We start from the raw sequence: 16,181 nt of genomic DNA, 5'->3' as shown, positions 1-16,181 counted from the left end.
GCCTCCGTGCGACATACCTGCTTGCTAACAGATAACATTGCGCAACGCGCGATCGATAATGGGTTCGGTACGGGGAAAACAAGCAGGCAGCCGACTACCGGAGCATCTTGCTCAGCAATGTTCCAGCGTTACCACCTGGCGCCCCCCCAGCGTAGGTGATGTTTCTATTTATACAGAATGCATGCGGAACCTCTCTCCACATTGATCAACGAATCGGATGACTTGATTCGACTATCGTCGTCGCTTCCTGCACCGCGTGGTCGCGAGCAGAGCTACATGGCCATGTATGACGACACATTGAGGCAAGATTGGCTTGGCCCGAAGAAAATCACAGAATAATTCCTGGTTTGGAAAGTATCGACGCGCGATCGCAGATATGTGTGGGTCCCTGTGGACGAGTGCCATCATCGTGCATGCTTTATTCTCCCCTGTGCTCATGAAGTAAGTCCTGAATATATACTTGTGATGAAGGGTTCAAAGAACCAGGGGAATGGCTAGCACTAAGGTGTACGCGTGTACGAGTCATGCTGAAAGAAAGGAATCCATATGATTGATCAGCTTGCGGACACTACCAGCACCACGCAGTGCTAGCTCAGTTGATGATCCACGCGTGAACGGAGACAACTGACAACTCACCAGTTACAAATCGTAGTGTAAGTAAAACTAACGCACCTTACGAACGCGGCGCGGCGGAAACAAACCGTGTGAGTATCGGGATTCTTGTCCGAAAGTCAGGCGTTGCGTGCGGCTAGCCTCGAACACGGGGCTAATTAGTAAATATTTTTAGCTGACAGAGGTACGAAAATGACCGTGAGAAAAGAAGCTAAAAAGCCTGAACACTTTCTGGCGAAAATATATGGTAGGTAAAATTTGAAAATAAGAGTAAAACAAAATCGCCTTTTTTAGTCAATCTTGTTGTAAAAAGTTGGTCAGCTCGCAGCAAAAAGAGGTGCAAATACCGCTGGGCTATCTGTATATAGAGTAATACACATGGAGAAAGAAATGATGATGATTTCGCCCTAAGGGTATTTCGACTCTTCTAATACCTCAAAAGGTGTAAAAGCAGTGTATCTTTTTGTACCACTAAAACGATAAACATCCTCATGGGGGAATAGCTTAAGTGTATTCATGAAACAAACTGAATGTGCTTTTGCACCTCTATCCGCGCAAAATAGTATAAAATTAGCCCCGTGGAAATTGCCGAAAATAGTAACTTCCGTCATCAATTGCATTGGTCGCCACAAAGGGCTCCACAGACCCGGCGCGGCTGCTGCATACGATGCCTCTTGCTCTTACAGAGTCGGCCCGCTGTACATGGAGTGCCGCCGTGGCGTAAGTGATGTAAGCACTTTCTCATTCTCGAGCCGTGATCATCGGCAAGTGGAGGACCAAAATCTAAGCCAACGATTTTTAGACGGCGGTGCCGAGCCGTCGACCAGACTGCCGAAACCGCCTCCGACCCCACATACGATTTTTTGCACAGCTCGACCTCGACGACTCTACCATCAGCTCACCCTAATCCACAATGCTGGACAACCATTCATTCCAGCGGACCCTTTCCCATGTATTTTCCCACGTAATCCTTTCCAGATTGCTCGTCTGTGACAACCAATCAACCCACTCTGACCACACCTCCAGCGGCAGCCGGCGTTTGGTACGCCGATTCAGATGCTTCCAGTGCAGTCGCGTGCCGACTGTCGAGCCGGGTATGCCGGGAGATGACAGGGATACAATGTATATCCTCACTAACCGGCACGGCGCTGCATAGTCCCAATTGCAATAAAATTGCTCGATATTTTGCTCAAGCGTGGTGCTACTGACACTATCACAGGGCCGTGCAAAAATCACCTGCAGGGCTAAACAAACGACGGAGGGATAGGCAACTGATTAAAAGCGCCGGATGACACTGGGAGGATGACATTAGGCGCCCTCTGCCGACTCCAATCCAGCACCCATCCCACCCTCGGACATATATACAGGCATTAGGCCATATGACAACCCCAACTCGCTCTGTGAAGGCCTCGCCGCCTTCTTCACGATCTTCACGACAAGTCTTACGACGTACACATGGCGCTCTCTCCAGAAGAACACGCTCACGGACAGTCGAGCGAGCCGCTCTCCGGGACGCCCACCCTACACAATGAACCAATAGATGTCCCACTCAGGGAGAAGTCAGCCACGGACCCGAACCCCGAGACTGCACCAGATAGAGGCGTTCGAGAGGAGTATCCAGAAGGCGAAACCGCCTCGGGGGACACGCACATCTCCACCAGCGATACGATAGTGGTCGACTGGAATGGACCTGATGATCCAGAGAACCCGAAAAAGTGAGTACTTGTTGCATATATTCCCCTTCATGGCCTTACAGCCTTTCAATACACAGTTGGACATTCAAGCGCAAATGGGCAGCAACCGCCATCATATCTGCGTTCACCTTCATCAGTCCTGTATCGTCCTCCATGGTTGCACCCGCCAGCGACCAGCTAGCGGCGGACTTGGGCATCACTAGCGACGTCTTGATAGCACTCACCACATCAGTCTTCGTCCTTGCATACGGTATGCATCATATATTGCCGTGTTCATAACACCCACTCATCCGCGTATAATCAGCTTTTGGACCACTCTTCTTGGGCCCTCTGAGCGAAATCTTTGGCCGCTCGCGCGTGCTTCAGCTAGCAAACCTGTGGTACCTCGGTGCGTAAATTTCGCTACTCCCTCCTTTCGGCCGAGGAACTGACGCCCTATCGCAGCATGGAACCTGGGTTGTGGCTTTGCTCAAAATAAAAGCCAGTTAATTGCCTTCCGGTTCCTCGCCGGCCTCGGCGGAAGTGCACCCCTGTCTATCGGTGGCGGTGTGCTCGGCGATTGCTGGCGACCGGAGGAACGTGGTCAAGCTGTCGCACTTTATTCGCTTGCACCGCTGCTGGGCCCTGTCGTCGGCCCTGTCGCGGGCGCGTGGGTCGCGCAGAAGTCAACCTGGCGCTGGGTGGTAAGCATCCCAAACCCGTTTGCTGACGAAAGGATGTGCTGACGACTGGTGTGCGCAGTTCTGGTCAACAAGTATTGTTGACGCTTTCATCCAGGTTCTCGGAGTCCTCTTCCTCCAGGAAACGTTCGCGCCTATACTACTAGAGCGCAAGGCAAGCAAGATGCGCCAGGAGATGACCGGCGATCCCGAGAAGGGCGGCGCCAGGGAAATACGGACGGTCTACGATAACACCGACCGCCATTGGCGGGAGATCGTCTCCAAGGCCCTCGTCCGTCCCTTTAAGCTATTCTATCGTGAGCCGATCGTGCAGCTTCTCGGTGTCTATATGGCTTTCATTTATGGCCTGCTATACTGTAAGTTATGTCTAGCCGCGCTCAGTGCATGATTGCTAACGAGGATTCAGTGTTCCTCACAACCATCCCTTCGATCTTCGAGGGTATCTACCACCAGCGTGTCGGCGTTGCCGGCCTCCACTACATCGCACTGGGTGTCGGTTTGACTGGTGCATCACAAATAAACGCCCTCTTCATGGACAAGATCTATGTGTACTTCACCAAGAAGAACGGCGGTGGCGGCAGACCAGAGTACCGCCTACGTGAGTCTTGCTTTTTTCCACTCCTGTGCAGTAGCTGAACGAAAATCAATTGCAGCACCAATGCTACCCGGCACGATCTGTCTTCCCATTGGACTCTTCCTGACCGGCTGGACCGCCCGCGCCGACATACACTGGATCGTGCCGGACATCGGCATCGCGTTCGTTGGTGCGGGCACAATATTGAACTTCCAGGCGATCCAGACGTACGTCATCGATGCGTTCACGCTCCATGCCGCGTCCGCACTCGCGGCAGTCACGTTCTTGCGTTCGTGCGCCGGCTTCGGCTTCCCCCTCTTTGCGCCCACGATGTACAACGCGCTCGGGTATGGCAAAGGCAACTCCATCCTTGGCGCCATCGCCATCGTCGTCGGATGCCCCGCGCCATGGGTACTCTGGACGTACGGCCAGCGTATCCGCCAGGCGAGCAAGTACGCGCGGTCGTGATCTAGTTTTGCCGCCGTTGCTCGTTAATTTCTGGACGTTTGCACATCCTGCGATGCACGCTCACATCTACGGCCTTCATGATTATACGAATGCTCTAGATACAGCAAAGTAGAGTGACATTCCCACATTAAAGATTCCCCCCACCATTTAGCATACGCATAGCTGTGTTCGCACGCGTAGCAACTATCTGTCATGTAGCATTAGTAGATTAATGTAATCCTGGCTCTCATACGTCGTCGATGTACTTGCACTTCACAGCGCGAGTCAGAGACAGACCAGTTCAAGTGCTGAAGGTGCTCACGAAAAAACGATGGTGAGCGGTTGCACCGACCGAATCTATGCGCTCCTCGTCCACATCTGATAGTGCAGGGAGGCTTGCAACAGCGAGATACTCTTTCAGACGCTCTGGCTGTGACGTTGTCCTGTAGCTCGACCATTAGCGGGCAGAGTCACAGCAGCCGCGAGCTCGCGCACGTAGTGTACGGCACACCTTTCTTCTTCATCCAGAGCTGCAGTACCTGGGCCGGCGTGATGGGCTGCCCTGCCCCCCGGCTAAGACGTTCTGCGATTTCGTCCAGGACTGGGGCTAGCGGTCCTTCCTTCACGCGGATGAGCGGTGTGAGCCCTCCGTACGACGTAGGCAGGATACCGCGCTCCCGCATGTACGCGATAACGGGCTGGCTCGCTTTGTAGACGTATGGGTGGAACTCAATCTGGAATGCACTCAATAAAACACTCGGTATCTTTTGCCAAGCATCCATTTATCGAACCTGGTTGATAACCGGAACACTCGCACCCTCCTCGAGGATCTCCTCCAAGTCCTTGACGCGAAAATTCGACACGCCGATGCTCCTCGCGAGCCCGAGCGCCCTGCACTCCTCCATTTCGCGCCACACGCCGCGCAGGTCCGCGTGGCGCGCGGGCTCGTGCACGAGGAAAAGGTCTACGTACTCCAAGTGCATCTCGCGGAGGGACGCGCGCAGCGTGTCCGCCGCGGTTGCGCCGGGCGGGACCGCGAGGAGCTTCGTCGTGATGTACAGAGCCGCACGCGGTACGCCGTCCTCTGCCACAGCGGACGCGACCCCGCGGCCGACGGATGCCTCGTTCATGTACATCTGCGCGCAGTCGATGTGGCGGAAGCCCGCATGGATCGCGGTCGAGACAGGTGCGCTCGCGTCAGTGCCGCGCAGCGCGGTGCCCGAGCCGTAGGCGGGCCAGGGGAAGAGCGTGCCGTCGTTCAGTGGGACTGGGGGTTCCATGAGGAGTTGGGAGTGAGTATGAAGGGTGTGCAGTGGGGGTCTTATAGTGTTGTGAGTCTAACGGAGCCCCGCCGGTGTCGTATGTCTATTCCTGCGGGGCTGGCACGGCGTCGCGTGCTTTTTCCATCGTGTCAGACGATTAAACGTCCAGATAGACACACAGAACTGACCTGCAGGCGTGATATTCGTAGACAACTCATTCTCCTCTGTCAGTGTGGGTTCAGCAGAGTGCAGTTACCAGCGTGGCGTCGAGGTTGCGGACAGGACCTCATCGACCTGCTTACCACTTACTTACCGTGGGAACCGGTCCGATTACTCCGATAAGTAAGTAAATTCTAGAGAAGACGCGTTCGAGCCAATCGTCTCTCTCTACTTCCCTGCTTCTTACTTTCATGCTCAGAGCTGTCGCCCCTGCTGCAAAAGCTTCCAGAGGCTTTATACCCGCTGTCACATTTGGCAAACACCGCATGCCCAAGGCCGTGAGCCCACCTGTCTCCGCGCTGTTCGCGGTCGCCAAGCCGTCGGGACCGACGTCTATGGCCGTGGTGAACGACATCAAGAAGCTCGTTACGCGGTCGCGCCTGTTCGTGAAGGAAGACGAGCTCAAAAAGGCGGAGAAACAGCGGCCAAAGAAGGGCAAGAGCGCAAAGTACGCGCGGGAGGCGGTTAAGATAGGGCAGGGAGGCACGCTGGATCCCCTCGCGGATGGAGTACTCGGTATTTGAATCGCTCAACGTCTGGTGCATCGGTTATAAGTCATTCTGCCGAACAGTTATTGGCGTAGGCAAAGGAACGAAGAGGCTTTCTGAGTTTTTGGACTGTGTCAAGGTGCGCGCTGCCTGTTCGCTTTCTCCGCCATCCCGACGCTCATGTTCGCGCAAGGAATACCGCACCGCTGCACTTCTGGGGTGCGAGACGGATTCTTTCGATAGTGAGGGTGCTGTTGTACGCGTCGCGTCATGGAAACACGTCACACGAGAAAAGGTGGAGGAAGCTCTACCTAAATTTAGAGGGGACATCCAACAGAAGCCGCCAATGTGTGTGTTTTCCGCCCCCAATTTGCGTCTACTCATGCAGCAACTCCCGACGGGCAGATTCTCTGCCCTCAAAATGGATGGCAAGCACCTATATGACTATGCACGCCAAGGCATCCCGCTCCCACGGCCAATCGAGGCACGACCCGTCACCGTGCACGGGCTCGACATCCTCGAGTGGAAGGGTAGCGACCACAGCTTCCGGTACCCAGAGACAAAGTTCACAGACGAGCAGAAGAGCGCGCTCGAGAAAGCGATGCACGGCATCGAGGACCAGGTCATCGTCAAAGATGAACCTGAGGCCGCTGCTTCGGAGGACACACCATCGACAGCGTTCGTACTGCAGATGCGTGTGTCCGGCGGAACGTACGTACGTTCCATCGTGCACGATCTCGGACATGCGGTTGGCTCCGCGGCACACGTCGTGACCCTCACGCGCTCGCGGCAGGGACGCTTTGCCCTCGAGCCGAGCGAAGAGGACAACACCCTTGGGTGCGTGCCATGGGAGATCTTTAAAAAAGCCGTGGAGGACCCTGGAGAATCCGACGCGGACGGTTGGCACGAGTGGGAACGGGCTGTCATGGACAAGATGGAGGTTCTCGAGTGAAAGCTAGTTAGACTACGTGTGTGAGTGCGTCTGATATGTTGCCGCCGATGACTCTACCTAGGTACGTGTGTTCTCGGAGCATCATGCCAGTGATTGACAGCGGGTTACACACGCAGATAGTAACTTGTATTGTAGAAGAGGCAGTATCCGTTGTTCGCAGCCTTAGGGTGATATCATACGCTCAGAATGGCTCATAAATTCCGTCTTCCGAGCCGTCGGTCGCCCGTCGCATCCACAGTTCCTTTGCCGTCGTTTCAGCCTTCGCTCGGCACCGCCCTGCTCGTGCTGTAAAACTGCCGGACCGTGCACATCGCTAGCCAAACCCAATGATACCTTGCGACAAGTCTCTGAACAGCTGCCCTCTCTAGGAATCATCCAGGAAACAAGATTGACACGGCCTCCTATCTTGTGCTGCAACAGATATCAGCTGCGCCTCGAAGCCCGGACCGGTGCAGGCGGGCGATACGATATAACTCCAAAGTCTGTTTGGCCATCCGCCTTCCACATACTAGCATCGGTTACACCCGCTCGTCGCAATGGCACCGCGTCTATTGAGCCCAGGGATCTACTGTCCCATCCCGTCGTTCTTCCTGCCAGAGACCGAGGACCTTGGTGCGTGCCACCCGTTTACCACATTCCTGCTTCACTAACCACTCGCAGACCTGCCGTCATTCGAGAAACACGTTTTGCGGGTCGCACAGGCGGGCGTCGGGCCGCTGCTCGCGGGCTCGAACGGCGAGGCGATCCACCTCGCGCACGACGAGCGCACTACGCTTGTACGCACTGCACGCCGCGTGCTCGATGGCAACGGCCTCGCAGATGTCCCGCTCATCGTGGGCACCGGCGCAGGCAGCACGCGCGAGACGGTGCAGCTGTGCCGTGCCGCGGCGGACGCGGGCGCGGACTATGCGATCGTCATCACCCCCGGATACTTTGCGGGCGCGATTGCGCAGGACAGGGAGGCCCTCAAGGCGTTCTATAGAGAGGTGGCGAAGAAGAGTCCTGTCCCGATTCTGTTGTATAACTGTGAGTGTGCGACGGCTGGGGAATGTGATGATGCGCTGAGCGTGTCTCGTCAGACCCGGGAGCTAGCGGGGGCATAGACTTGGATTCAGAGCTCATCACAGAGCTGGCGTCGGAGGATACGAACATTGTTGGGGTCAAGCTCACGTATGTGTCGTGCTTATGGTCGTTTTATCTGCGTTATTGACTTGTGGACAGATGCGGTAATGTTGGGAAGCTGACGAGGATCTGCACAACTGTATCGGACCAGTCGTACACGTCCAAGTATCCGCGTAGGACTGCCACACAAGAGTTTCTTGTTCTCGGGGGATATACGGACTTTGTCCTGCCGTCGATATACGCGAGAGGACACGGTGCAATAACCGGGCTGGCAAACGTCGCACCTGTGCGTTCTGTAGTCTGTTAACACGCATGAGCTAAGCTGTCTTTGACTGTAGCACTCGATCAAGAAGCTCTACGACCTCTCTGTGGAAAGCCTCGCGAACCCGTCCGTTCTCCCAGAAGCGCAGCGACTCCAGGGCATCATCGCACGAGGAGACTTCACGCTCGCCAACTCTGGTGTGTCTGGTACCAAGGCGGTACTGCAGAGACTCTACGGGTACGGAGGGTGCCCTAGACGGCCACTGCCACCAATTTCATCAGAGGCTGCGGAGGCGGTGTGGCACCATCCACACATCAAAGAACTTGTTGCGCTTGAGAGGCAGATCAGCGGCCAGTGAGGATGTGGGTGACTGTCGCGGACTCGAGTTCTCGAAGGGCTATATGCGTCTCGTTCCGTGCACTTTTGTACTTGTATATGTAGCATACACCCAGCAAACGTCGGCGAAAGCTAGGCGAATGTCGGCAACTTGGACCAGAAATGGTCGCTTACCCCGGACATAGCGGTGCCTGAGGTGCGGGGAATCTAGGGGAGGACATCAAAGTGACCGCGGGCACATGCCCCTCGCTTGTCGACAATTCAGATGCATTTTGTTCCCGCATGGTGGCAGCTGCACATGTGGCAAGCGTTTGATCAGCGCGGCCTCGGATTTCTAGCGAGCCGGCTCTCCCGTCCTCGACGTTTTCCTCTGACCGTATCGACCATCTACCCTCACGTCGGGGCGTGCAGCGATGCTCGACCTCACCCTCGCACGCTCGTGCCCGCCAGGGCTTCTGAGTGTGCTGCACAGACTGCCTGCGAGGAGATATGCGAAGCATGGTGCGTATCTGCTCGCTTTGCACAACAGTGGCGATGAATGACGACCCCGGCGGCCACGCCTCGTAGTGTCGCTCGCAACTCGCAGTCTACACACCTCCGCGTCCCGATGGAACGAACAGAGCAACGGCGCTCCTGCTAAACCAGGGCCAATCGGTGCGTGTTGATTACCACAGGTGATCAGAGGCCATTGTTGACATGGGCTCTATCAGGCATACCCTACTCATCCTTGACGGTCGGAGTACCCCTAGAGATATACCCCAATGAACACCGCGTCGCACTCACACCGCAGAACACGGCCTTGCTCCTCAAGAAGGGTTTTGCGAGAGTGCTCGTAGAGAAGACGGCCGGCGCGCAGGCGCAATTCCTAGACGAGCAATATAAGGCCGCGGGCGCGATCCTGGTCGACAGAGATGAGCTCTTTGGCTCGACGGATATCATGCTCAAGGTCCGGCCCCCGGTCTTTGGCCAGGAGGCGGAGAAAGTCAAGGAGGGTTCGACGGTCATCTCATTCCTCTACGCGAACCAGAACAAAGAGATCGTGGAGGCGCTGCAAGCTAGGAAGACGAACGCCTTTGCGATGGAGATGATTCCTCGGATATCGCGTGCGCAGGTCTTCGACGCCCTCAGGTACGTGGCAGGGTTGCACACATGAGATAGGCACGCTCACATGGATCGTCTAGTTCAATGGCCAATATTGCGGGATACAAGGCTGTGCTCGAGGCGGCCAATCACTTTGGACGTTTCCTTACCGGTCAGGTCACGGCAGCAGGGTCAGTAGAGCTATCGCTTCTCTTTATGCTGCATCTGAACATGACTACAGCAAAATCCCCCCGTGCAAAGTCATGGTCATCGGTGCTGGTGTCGCTGGTCTCAGTGCAATCGCAACTGTATGTCCTCACCAGCCACGAAACTCGCTTTCAAGCTGATCGTATGCACGCTAGGCTCGTCGCATGGGTGCCATTGTCCGCGGGTTCGATACTCGTTCAGCTGCACGCGAACAGGTCCAGTCACTCGGTGCAGAGTTTCTCGAGGTTACCATCAAGGAGTCCGGTGACGGTGCCGGCGGATACGCCAAGGAGATGTCCCCGGAGTTCATCGAGGCTGAAATGGCTCTGTTCATGGAACAGGCTAAGGATGTCGACATCATCGTCACTACGGTGCGCGCGATGATTATATGTGTAGCTGACGGTGAGCTCATATAGGCACATATAGGCACTCATTCCTGGTAAACCGGCCCCCAAGCTCATCACTGAAGAAGTAATGTTATCATCGCATTACTTGTGCGCTAACCAATTGCTCATCGCACTGTCTCGCAGATGGTTTCTGCCATGAAGCAAGGCTCGGTCATTGTTGACTTGGCTGCAGAGACAGGCGGCAACTGTGCTGTCACGAAACCAGGCGAAGCATCTGTCTACAAGGGCGTTACGATCATTGGTACGTCTTCAGGTCATCCAAAGACGCGTCTTGTATCTCATTTCGCTCGTGAACAGGCTACACCGATCTCCCGTCCCGTCTACCAACTCAGTCTTCGACGCTATACTCGAATAACATCACCAAATTCTTGCTCTCTATCAGCCCAGGTGACGGCCGCTTCGCGATCAACCTCGACGACGAGGTCGTCCGGGGCTCCATCGTTCTGCACGACGGTGTGCGCCTGCCGCCCGCTCCGCGCCCGGTGCCCCCGCCCGTTGTCGCGCCGCCGACGCAGCCGAAGGAGGCCGAAGTCACCGCGATCACGCCCTGGGAGAAGGCTAAGCGCGAGGTCGCGCTCATTACCGTGGGCATGGGCTCCACCGTCGCGCTCGGGAAACTCGCGGGCACCGCGTTCATGTCCAACTTCTTCACCTTCGGCCTTGCTGGCCTCATTGGCTACCGCGTCGTGTGGGGCGTCGCGCCTGCGCTGCACTCGCCGCTCATGTCCGTGACGAACGCGATTTCTGGTGCGTCTCTTGATGGTTAAGAAGTGAGATGCACGCTGATGATACGCGTGTAGGTATGGTCGGCATTGGTGGTCTGTACGTTATGGGCGGAGGCTACATGCCGGAGACTATTCCCCAGGTGCTTGGTGCGGCTTCTGTGCTTCTTGCGAGTGTGAACGTCGCGGGAGGTTTCGTCATCACTAAGCGGATGCTGGACATGTTCAAGCGTACGTCTTGTACTTGCGCCTTTGTGTAGTGTACTGACATTCTGTTCTGTTTAGGTGCTACTGACCCACCAGAGTACAGCTGGTTGTACACGATCCCTGCTGTCGTTTTTACTGGTGGTTTCCTTACCGCTGCCAGCACCGGCATGGCCGGCCTCGTCCAGGCTGGCTATCTGACCAGCAGCGTCCTCTGTATTGGTAAATATATTGTCCTGACAAGCCCTACTGCATCTGATGAACTGTACTGGTAGCCTCGCTCTCTGGTTTGGCCTCCCAAGCAACCGCTCGCCAAGGTAACATCCTAGGCATTCTCGGCGTCAGTGAGTACCGACGACACTTCTCATCTATTGAGCATATACTCATTGTGCATGCCAGTCTCTGGTATACTTGCGTCCCTCGCCGCCGTCGGCTTTGAACCCGAGGTCCTTATCCAGTTCGCCGCCGTCGCAGCGATGGGTGGAGGCATCGGTACTCTCATTGGTCGTCGTATCACAGCAATTGAGCTCCCGCAAATGGTCGCAGCACTTCACTCTGTGGTCGGTCTCGCTGCAGTGCTCACGAGTATCGCGAGTGTCATGGCAGATGCCGGCCACGCTGATACGCTGCACCTCGTCACTGCCTATCTTGGTGTCCTCATTGGTGCGCCGCTTCCTTTTCACGCAATTCTTCGTGTATTGATACTGTGATCAGGTGGCGTGACCTTCACCGGCTCCATTGTTGCCTTCTTCAAGCTCGCAGGCAAGATGTCGTCGCGGCCACTGGCGCTGCCCGGACGGCACATCATCAACAGCTCACTCCTCGGCGCGAACCTGCTTACTATGGGCGCGTTTATCAAATTTGCGCCTGCTGTGCCTCTCGTGGCTGCCGCCTACCTCGGTGCGAACGCCGCGCTCAGCTTCATCAAGGGATTTACAACAACTGCTGCGATCGGAGGCGCTGATATGCGTGAGTGCTTAGGTCCTTTAGGGTTTGGATAGGACTTATGTGCTGTACAGCGGTGGTTATTACGGTGCTGAACGCGTACTCCGGCTTTGCGCTTGTTGCGGAGGGATTCATGCTGGACAACCCTCTCTTGACAACGATCGGTGCTCTCATCGGCGTCAGCGGTTCTATTCTGTCCTATATTATGGCAAGTGCTTGATACAACCTGCAAGCGAGTTGCATGCTGACATACCTTCACCAGTGCGTCGCAATGAACCGCACGCTGACGAACGTGCTTTTTGGTGGCATCGGCTCGAACGTCGTGCAGAGTGACTACAAGATCGAGGGCAGCATCACGAAGACATCCGTGGACGAGACCGTCGACGCGCTGAGCAACGCTGACAATGTGATTCTCGTCGTCGGGTACGGCATGGCCGTTGCGAAGGCACAGCACGCTATCGCGGAGATTGTGAGCGTCCTGCGCGCGCGTGGCGCAAATGTGCGCTTCGCGATTCACCCCGTCGCGGGACGCATGCCCGGGCAATGCAATGTGCTCCTCGCAGAGGCCTCAGTACCATACGACAGTATGCCTTTCGCGTTACTACTTTGCTGGTATGGATTATGCTGACGCAGGAACGTACAGTTGTGCTTGAGATGGACGAGATCAACGACGACTTCCAGGAAACAGACGTCACGCTCGTCATTGGCGCCAACGACACCGTGAACCCGATCTCGCTCGAGCCGGGCTCTGCTATCGCTGGCATGCCGGTTTTGCACGCATGGAAGAGCAAGCAGGTTATCGTCATGAAGCGCGGCATGTCCAGTGGTTACGGTGCGTATCTGCTGGAGTGCATGTTATGTAGGTCGACGCTTACCGTGTTTTGCGCAGCGGATGTACCGAACCCAATGTTCTACATGCCGGGAACGAAAATGCTGTTTGGTGACGCGAAGGACACTTGCGAAGGTTAGCATTTGTGCTCCCCTTCTGACTCGATACTTTGCTTACCTTCTTGCAGCTATCAAGCAAAATCTCGAAGCGCGAGGGAACTAATTCCCGCAGGAGTGTTCAACGAGGCACCTCTGACTCTAGAAGGGCTCAACGCTCTCTTGGATGGGGTGCCCTCCGTGTGTAAAATTACTTGTGCTGTGGACATTTGTTGCTGTTGTGTGTTGTACATTGCTGCAATCTACCAGACCATTGAATATATCTGGGTTTTACACCGCCTGATCAGTGGCGTGCGAAATGCGGAATGAGACGCGTTCGGACGCGACGCGTAGTATATTAGACGCTTGGTTCATGCTCGCTCTCTTCCGTCGCGTACACACAGCAGCACGTACATCCTTCGCGCCATTGTTTAGACATTCGCCTGCCGCCTTTCTGTCAAAGATTGTCCTTGGCTCTCAGACATTTCCCAAAACTCTCGTGACGATGCCACCGAAACGAATTGCAACGACCAAGGCCGAGTCATCGACAGCCTCCGCGAAACGCAAAGCGGAAGAGGACGAGGGTGCAACAGCTAGTTCGGAGGCTGCGGCATTCAAGAAGGCAAAGACGGATGCGACAGTGGAAGAGTCAAAGGATGGAGCAAATCTTGCGCCGAACGGGCAGCCTACCAACAAGACCATTCCCGTAAACGTACAGTTCCCACCGAAGAAGGCGGACTCGATCCGGATTGCGACGTGGAACATATGTGGGCTGGCTGCAAGCTCGAAGAAGGTGCATTCAATGTTCTGTAGAGCAGTTATTTGGTGCTAATGCCACATGTAGGGCTTTAAGTATTACGTTGAGGCGGAAGACGCTGATGTGCTCATTCTGACCGAGACAAAGGTAAGCTCCTTCAAAATGGCTCAAACATGCATTCGCTGACCGTAGTCATTTCCATAGGTCAACGATAGTCCTGCCGACCCTCTCTTGACGAAACGCTACCCGCACCGGTACTGGTCGATATCGGCGAAGAAGACTTACTGTGCGTGTGATACTCTGTATCGTGACTTAGCTTGGACTCAGTGGTGCTCGTCTTCTAGCTGGAACCGCCATTCTGTGTAAAGTCAAGCCTCTATCTGTGGACTACACTCTACCTGGCCATCCGGATCCGGAGCACGTGAGGGGTCGGATCCTCACGCTGGAGTTCGAGAACGTATACGTTGTAGGCACATACGTCGTGAATGCTGGTACAGGTCTCAAGGTGCCTTTCGCGCCATCTAGCTCTCACCTTTGGGCCTGGCTCATGTCCGTCTCTACAGACGCTTCCTGAGAAGAGAACATGGAATAAGCACTTCCACGCGTACATTCATTCTCTTGATGCGAAAAAACCCGTGATCTGGACGGGTGACCTGAACGTCGCGCCCACGGAGCTCGACCTCGCCAATCCCAAGCCGAACTGGAACAAAACGCCGGGTTACACTGAAGATGAGACATCTGCGTTCAAACGCGTCCTCGGGCCTGAGGAAGAAGGGCAGAAGAAGATGATCGACGTCTGGAGGCACCTACACCCCAAATTACGGCACTACACCTATTTCTCGTACCGCCAGAACTGCCGGTCAAAGGGCGTTGGATGGCGCCTGGATCACTGTACGTGCTCCTTTGGCGCAACGAACATCGTGTGCTAACTATCTGCTTGTCCTCCAGTCGTGGTCAGTGAGAGACTGCTCGAAAAGGTCGACATGTGCGAGATTCGAAGCGAGATCTACGGCGCATCGGACCATTGTCCCGTCACACTGGAGATTGGGAAACTTGGTGACGAGGGATTGTAAAATGACTGCGTGATATTGCATTATCCTTACGTGCTGACGAACTACATTTACATTCGCTAGATAAGCTGTGGGACGAAAATCTACCCATTATTACATCTTGGAATCTCTTCGAGCTCTAAGCAGCTATTGACGCAGGGATACCAAGTGCCGCCGGCAAGAGCTTCTCGCACGGATCCAAGAACAGAAAGTCGGAAGTACCGTCCCCTTTCGTGTGCTCGAATTTGAAGATGTCAACTTTCCCACCATGCTCCTGCACCGTCACCACGAACTTTGCCGCAGGATGAATCTGCTCCGCCGTGTCATCAGTGTTAATGAACTAGATGCCGATATCCGAATAACACCATGGCACTAGTCTCAATGACAATGCACTGTAAGTCCGCTCCTACCACTTTCGTGGAGATCTCGTCCGTATGCGTAGCCGCTTCGCCAAATCAAATCCAGTCCTCCTCGCGAGGGACCCGCACTTGCTGCAGCGCGGGAGTTCGTCGGGTAGCATCGGTGGTAGCAGTGTCGATAGACGGAGACCTGTACGCCGGAGGGTTGGGCGCGTTCGTAGAGAGTCAGAAACGCGCGAAGTGCCGCGAACGGGAACTGGGACCTGTCGTCTGTGACAACAGGTGCTTGACCAGCTATAATCTCGATTTCGGGCTGTCCGAGGGATCGGTGGGAGTGGCAGGGCAGGGCAGGTAGGCAAACCATAATTACTCTATCTGCGTTGGCACCCAAACCTCAAGACATCCCAAACGCGTCCGTGCATCTCTAAGACTCGGCTTTTAGTGTCGGTGACATCTTTGATAGTTGCTGCCAAGTCTAGACAACCAGCTTGCGCAAGCTCCTGGCCAAGTTTCATAATGCTTTTTGGACCCGCTTTTAGAAATGAAGTTCGAAATTTGAATCGATCCCTCCAAGTTATAACTTATGACTCCTGGAGTCCTGAGTCCCGTCCACGAACGGGGAAGAAAAAAGTGGCCAACGCCGGGGTCGAACCGACGACCTTGGCGTTATTAGCACCACGCTCTAACCAACTGAGCTAGTCGGCCGTTGATACAAACCCTTAATCTCAATATTACATTCTATTTACTTAGCTTCAATCGTGACCTAGTGGATGATCAAGCTGTGCAGTCTCCTCGTATACAGCTCGATCCGTTCGTCTTTTTCACCCTCAACTCACTGCCAACGGCGGCCGATCGTTGTGATGTAACATAGGTAAATGA

General features: G+C 55.1%; 7 protein-coding genes and 1 non-coding gene across 8 annotated transcripts; 5 read left to right on the top strand and 3 right to left on the bottom strand.

Annotated features, from left to right (window-relative positions):
- The first annotated feature begins 2,032 nt into the window (after window positions 1-2,032).
- Window positions 2,033-4,168, top strand: PHACADRAFT_255538 (uncharacterized protein). Its single transcript, XM_007395412.1, has 7 exons — window positions 2,033-2,327; window positions 2,384-2,556; window positions 2,611-2,694; window positions 2,751-2,989; window positions 3,048-3,342; window positions 3,393-3,584; window positions 3,640-4,168. The coding sequence occupies exons 1-7, from the start codon at window positions 2,068-2,070 to the stop codon at window positions 4,026-4,028; spliced, it is 1,632 nt and encodes a 543-aa protein (XP_007395474.1). The 5' UTR covers window positions 2,033-2,067; the 3' UTR covers window positions 4,029-4,168.
- A 140-nt stretch (window positions 4,169-4,308) lies between these two features.
- Window positions 4,309-5,287, bottom strand: PHACADRAFT_94947 (uncharacterized protein; the record flags this gene model as incomplete). The annotated part of the gene is made up of 3 exons (XM_007395411.1): window positions 4,309-4,450; window positions 4,503-4,741; window positions 4,799-5,287. 3 exons carry the CDS (start codon window positions 5,285-5,287, stop codon window positions 4,309-4,311), a joined length of 870 nt encoding a protein of 289 aa, XP_007395473.1.
- A 419-nt stretch (window positions 5,288-5,706) lies between these two features.
- Window positions 5,707-7,063, top strand: PHACADRAFT_255536 (uncharacterized protein). Its single transcript, XM_007395410.1, has 4 exons — window positions 5,707-6,004; window positions 6,060-6,115; window positions 6,170-6,324; window positions 6,382-7,063. Exons 1-4 carry the CDS (start codon window positions 5,755-5,757, stop codon window positions 6,926-6,928), a joined length of 1,008 nt encoding a protein of 335 aa, XP_007395472.1. The 5' UTR covers window positions 5,707-5,754; the 3' UTR covers window positions 6,929-7,063.
- Window positions 7,064-7,371: 308 nt separating this feature from the next.
- PHACADRAFT_255535 (uncharacterized protein) lies at window positions 7,372-8,824 on the top strand. Its single transcript, XM_007395409.1, has 5 exons — window positions 7,372-7,540; window positions 7,589-7,954; window positions 8,008-8,098; window positions 8,150-8,336; window positions 8,389-8,824. The coding sequence occupies exons 1-5, from the start codon at window positions 7,465-7,467 to the stop codon at window positions 8,668-8,670; spliced, it is 1,002 nt and encodes a 333-aa protein (XP_007395471.1). The 5' UTR covers window positions 7,372-7,464; the 3' UTR covers window positions 8,671-8,824.
- Window positions 8,825-9,026: 202 nt separating this feature from the next.
- On the top strand, window positions 9,027-13,437 carry PHACADRAFT_255529 (uncharacterized protein). The gene is made up of 19 exons (XM_007395408.1): window positions 9,027-9,149; window positions 9,216-9,302; window positions 9,359-9,776; window positions 9,830-9,919; window positions 9,970-10,036; window positions 10,091-10,306; window positions 10,362-10,406; window positions 10,466-10,583; window positions 10,640-11,089; window positions 11,143-11,295; window positions 11,350-11,490; window positions 11,544-11,612; window positions 11,668-11,931; window positions 11,983-12,237; window positions 12,288-12,421; window positions 12,476-12,797; window positions 12,857-13,045; window positions 13,103-13,177; window positions 13,230-13,437. Exons 1-19 carry the CDS (start codon window positions 9,062-9,064, stop codon window positions 13,262-13,264), a joined length of 3,216 nt encoding a protein of 1,071 aa, XP_007395470.1. The 5' UTR covers window positions 9,027-9,061; the 3' UTR covers window positions 13,265-13,437.
- A 78-nt stretch (window positions 13,438-13,515) lies between these two features.
- PHACADRAFT_120160 (uncharacterized protein) lies at window positions 13,516-15,078 on the top strand. The gene is made up of 6 exons (XM_007395407.1): window positions 13,516-13,930; window positions 13,982-14,041; window positions 14,099-14,180; window positions 14,239-14,399; window positions 14,458-14,785; window positions 14,843-15,078. Exons 1-6 carry the CDS (start codon window positions 13,643-13,645, stop codon window positions 14,965-14,967), a joined length of 1,044 nt encoding a protein of 347 aa, XP_007395469.1. The 5' UTR covers window positions 13,516-13,642; the 3' UTR covers window positions 14,968-15,078.
- A 4-nt stretch (window positions 15,079-15,082) lies between these two features.
- On the bottom strand, window positions 15,083-15,256 carry PHACADRAFT_95783 (uncharacterized protein; the record flags this gene model as incomplete). The annotated part of the gene is made up of 1 exon (XM_007395406.1): window positions 15,083-15,256. A coding segment is annotated over one exon (174 nt), but the record flags the coding sequence as incomplete, so codon positions are not given.
- Window positions 15,257-15,933: 677 nt separating this feature from the next.
- PHACADRAFT_t66 lies at window positions 15,934-16,007 on the bottom strand. The gene has a single exon. It is a non-coding gene; the product is annotated as a tRNA-Ile (tRNA).
- Between the last annotated feature and the right edge of the window lie 174 nt (window positions 16,008-16,181).

Source organism: Phanerochaete carnosa, assembly GCF_000300595.1.
Source record: "Phanerochaete carnosa HHB-10118-sp unplaced genomic scaffold PHACAscaffold_5, whole genome shotgun sequence".
Lineage (NCBI taxonomy): Eukaryota > Fungi > Basidiomycota > Agaricomycetes > Polyporales > Phanerochaetaceae > Phanerochaete > Phanerochaete carnosa.
Note: the sequence above shows the minus strand (reverse complement) of the source record. Positions and strands in the feature narration are given on the sequence as shown.

Coding starts and splice junctions, on each gene's coding strand:
- PHACADRAFT_120160 (XM_007395407.1), top strand. CDS start 13,643: ATGCCACCGAAACGAATTGCAACGACCAAGGCCGAGTCATCGACAGCC. Junction 14,042..14,098: donor TCATTCTGACCGAGACAAAG/GTAAGCTCCTTC, acceptor TCATTTCCATAG/GTCAACGATAGTCCTGCCGA. Junction 14,400..14,457: donor ATGCTGGTACAGGTCTCAAG/GTGCCTTTCGCG, acceptor CCGTCTCTACAG/ACGCTTCCTGAGAAGAGAAC.
- PHACADRAFT_255529 (XM_007395408.1), top strand. CDS start 9,062: ATGCTCGACCTCACCCTCGCACGCTCGTGCCCGCCAGGGCTTCTGAGT. Junction 12,238..12,287: donor GATCGGAGGCGCTGATATGC/GTGAGTGCTTAG, acceptor TGTGCTGTACAG/CGGTGGTTATTACGGTGCTG. Junction 13,046..13,102: donor CGGCATGTCCAGTGGTTACG/GTGCGTATCTGC, acceptor TGTTTTGCGCAG/CGGATGTACCGAACCCAATG.
- PHACADRAFT_255536 (XM_007395410.1), top strand. CDS start 5,755: ATGCCCAAGGCCGTGAGCCCACCTGTCTCCGCGCTGTTCGCGGTCGCC. Junction 6,116..6,169: donor AGTTTTTGGACTGTGTCAAG/GTGCGCGCTGCC, acceptor TGTTCGCGCAAG/GAATACCGCACCGCTGCACT. Junction 6,325..6,381: donor ATCCAACAGAAGCCGCCAAT/GTGTGTGTTTTC, acceptor CCCGACGGGCAG/ATTCTCTGCCCTCAAAATGG.
- PHACADRAFT_255538 (XM_007395412.1), top strand. CDS start 2,068: ATGGCGCTCTCTCCAGAAGAACACGCTCACGGACAGTCGAGCGAGCCG. Junction 2,328..2,383: donor GATCCAGAGAACCCGAAAAA/GTGAGTACTTGT, acceptor TTCAATACACAG/TTGGACATTCAAGCGCAAAT. Junction 2,990..3,047: donor AGTCAACCTGGCGCTGGGTG/GTAAGCATCCCA, acceptor TGGTGTGCGCAG/TTCTGGTCAACAAGTATTGT.
- PHACADRAFT_255535 (XM_007395409.1), top strand. CDS start 7,465: ATGGCACCGCGTCTATTGAGCCCAGGGATCTACTGTCCCATCCCGTCG. Junction 7,541..7,588: donor GCCAGAGACCGAGGACCTTG/GTGCGTGCCACC, acceptor AACCACTCGCAG/ACCTGCCGTCATTCGAGAAA. Junction 8,337..8,388: donor GGCTGGCAAACGTCGCACCT/GTGCGTTCTGTA, acceptor CTTTGACTGTAG/CACTCGATCAAGAAGCTCTA.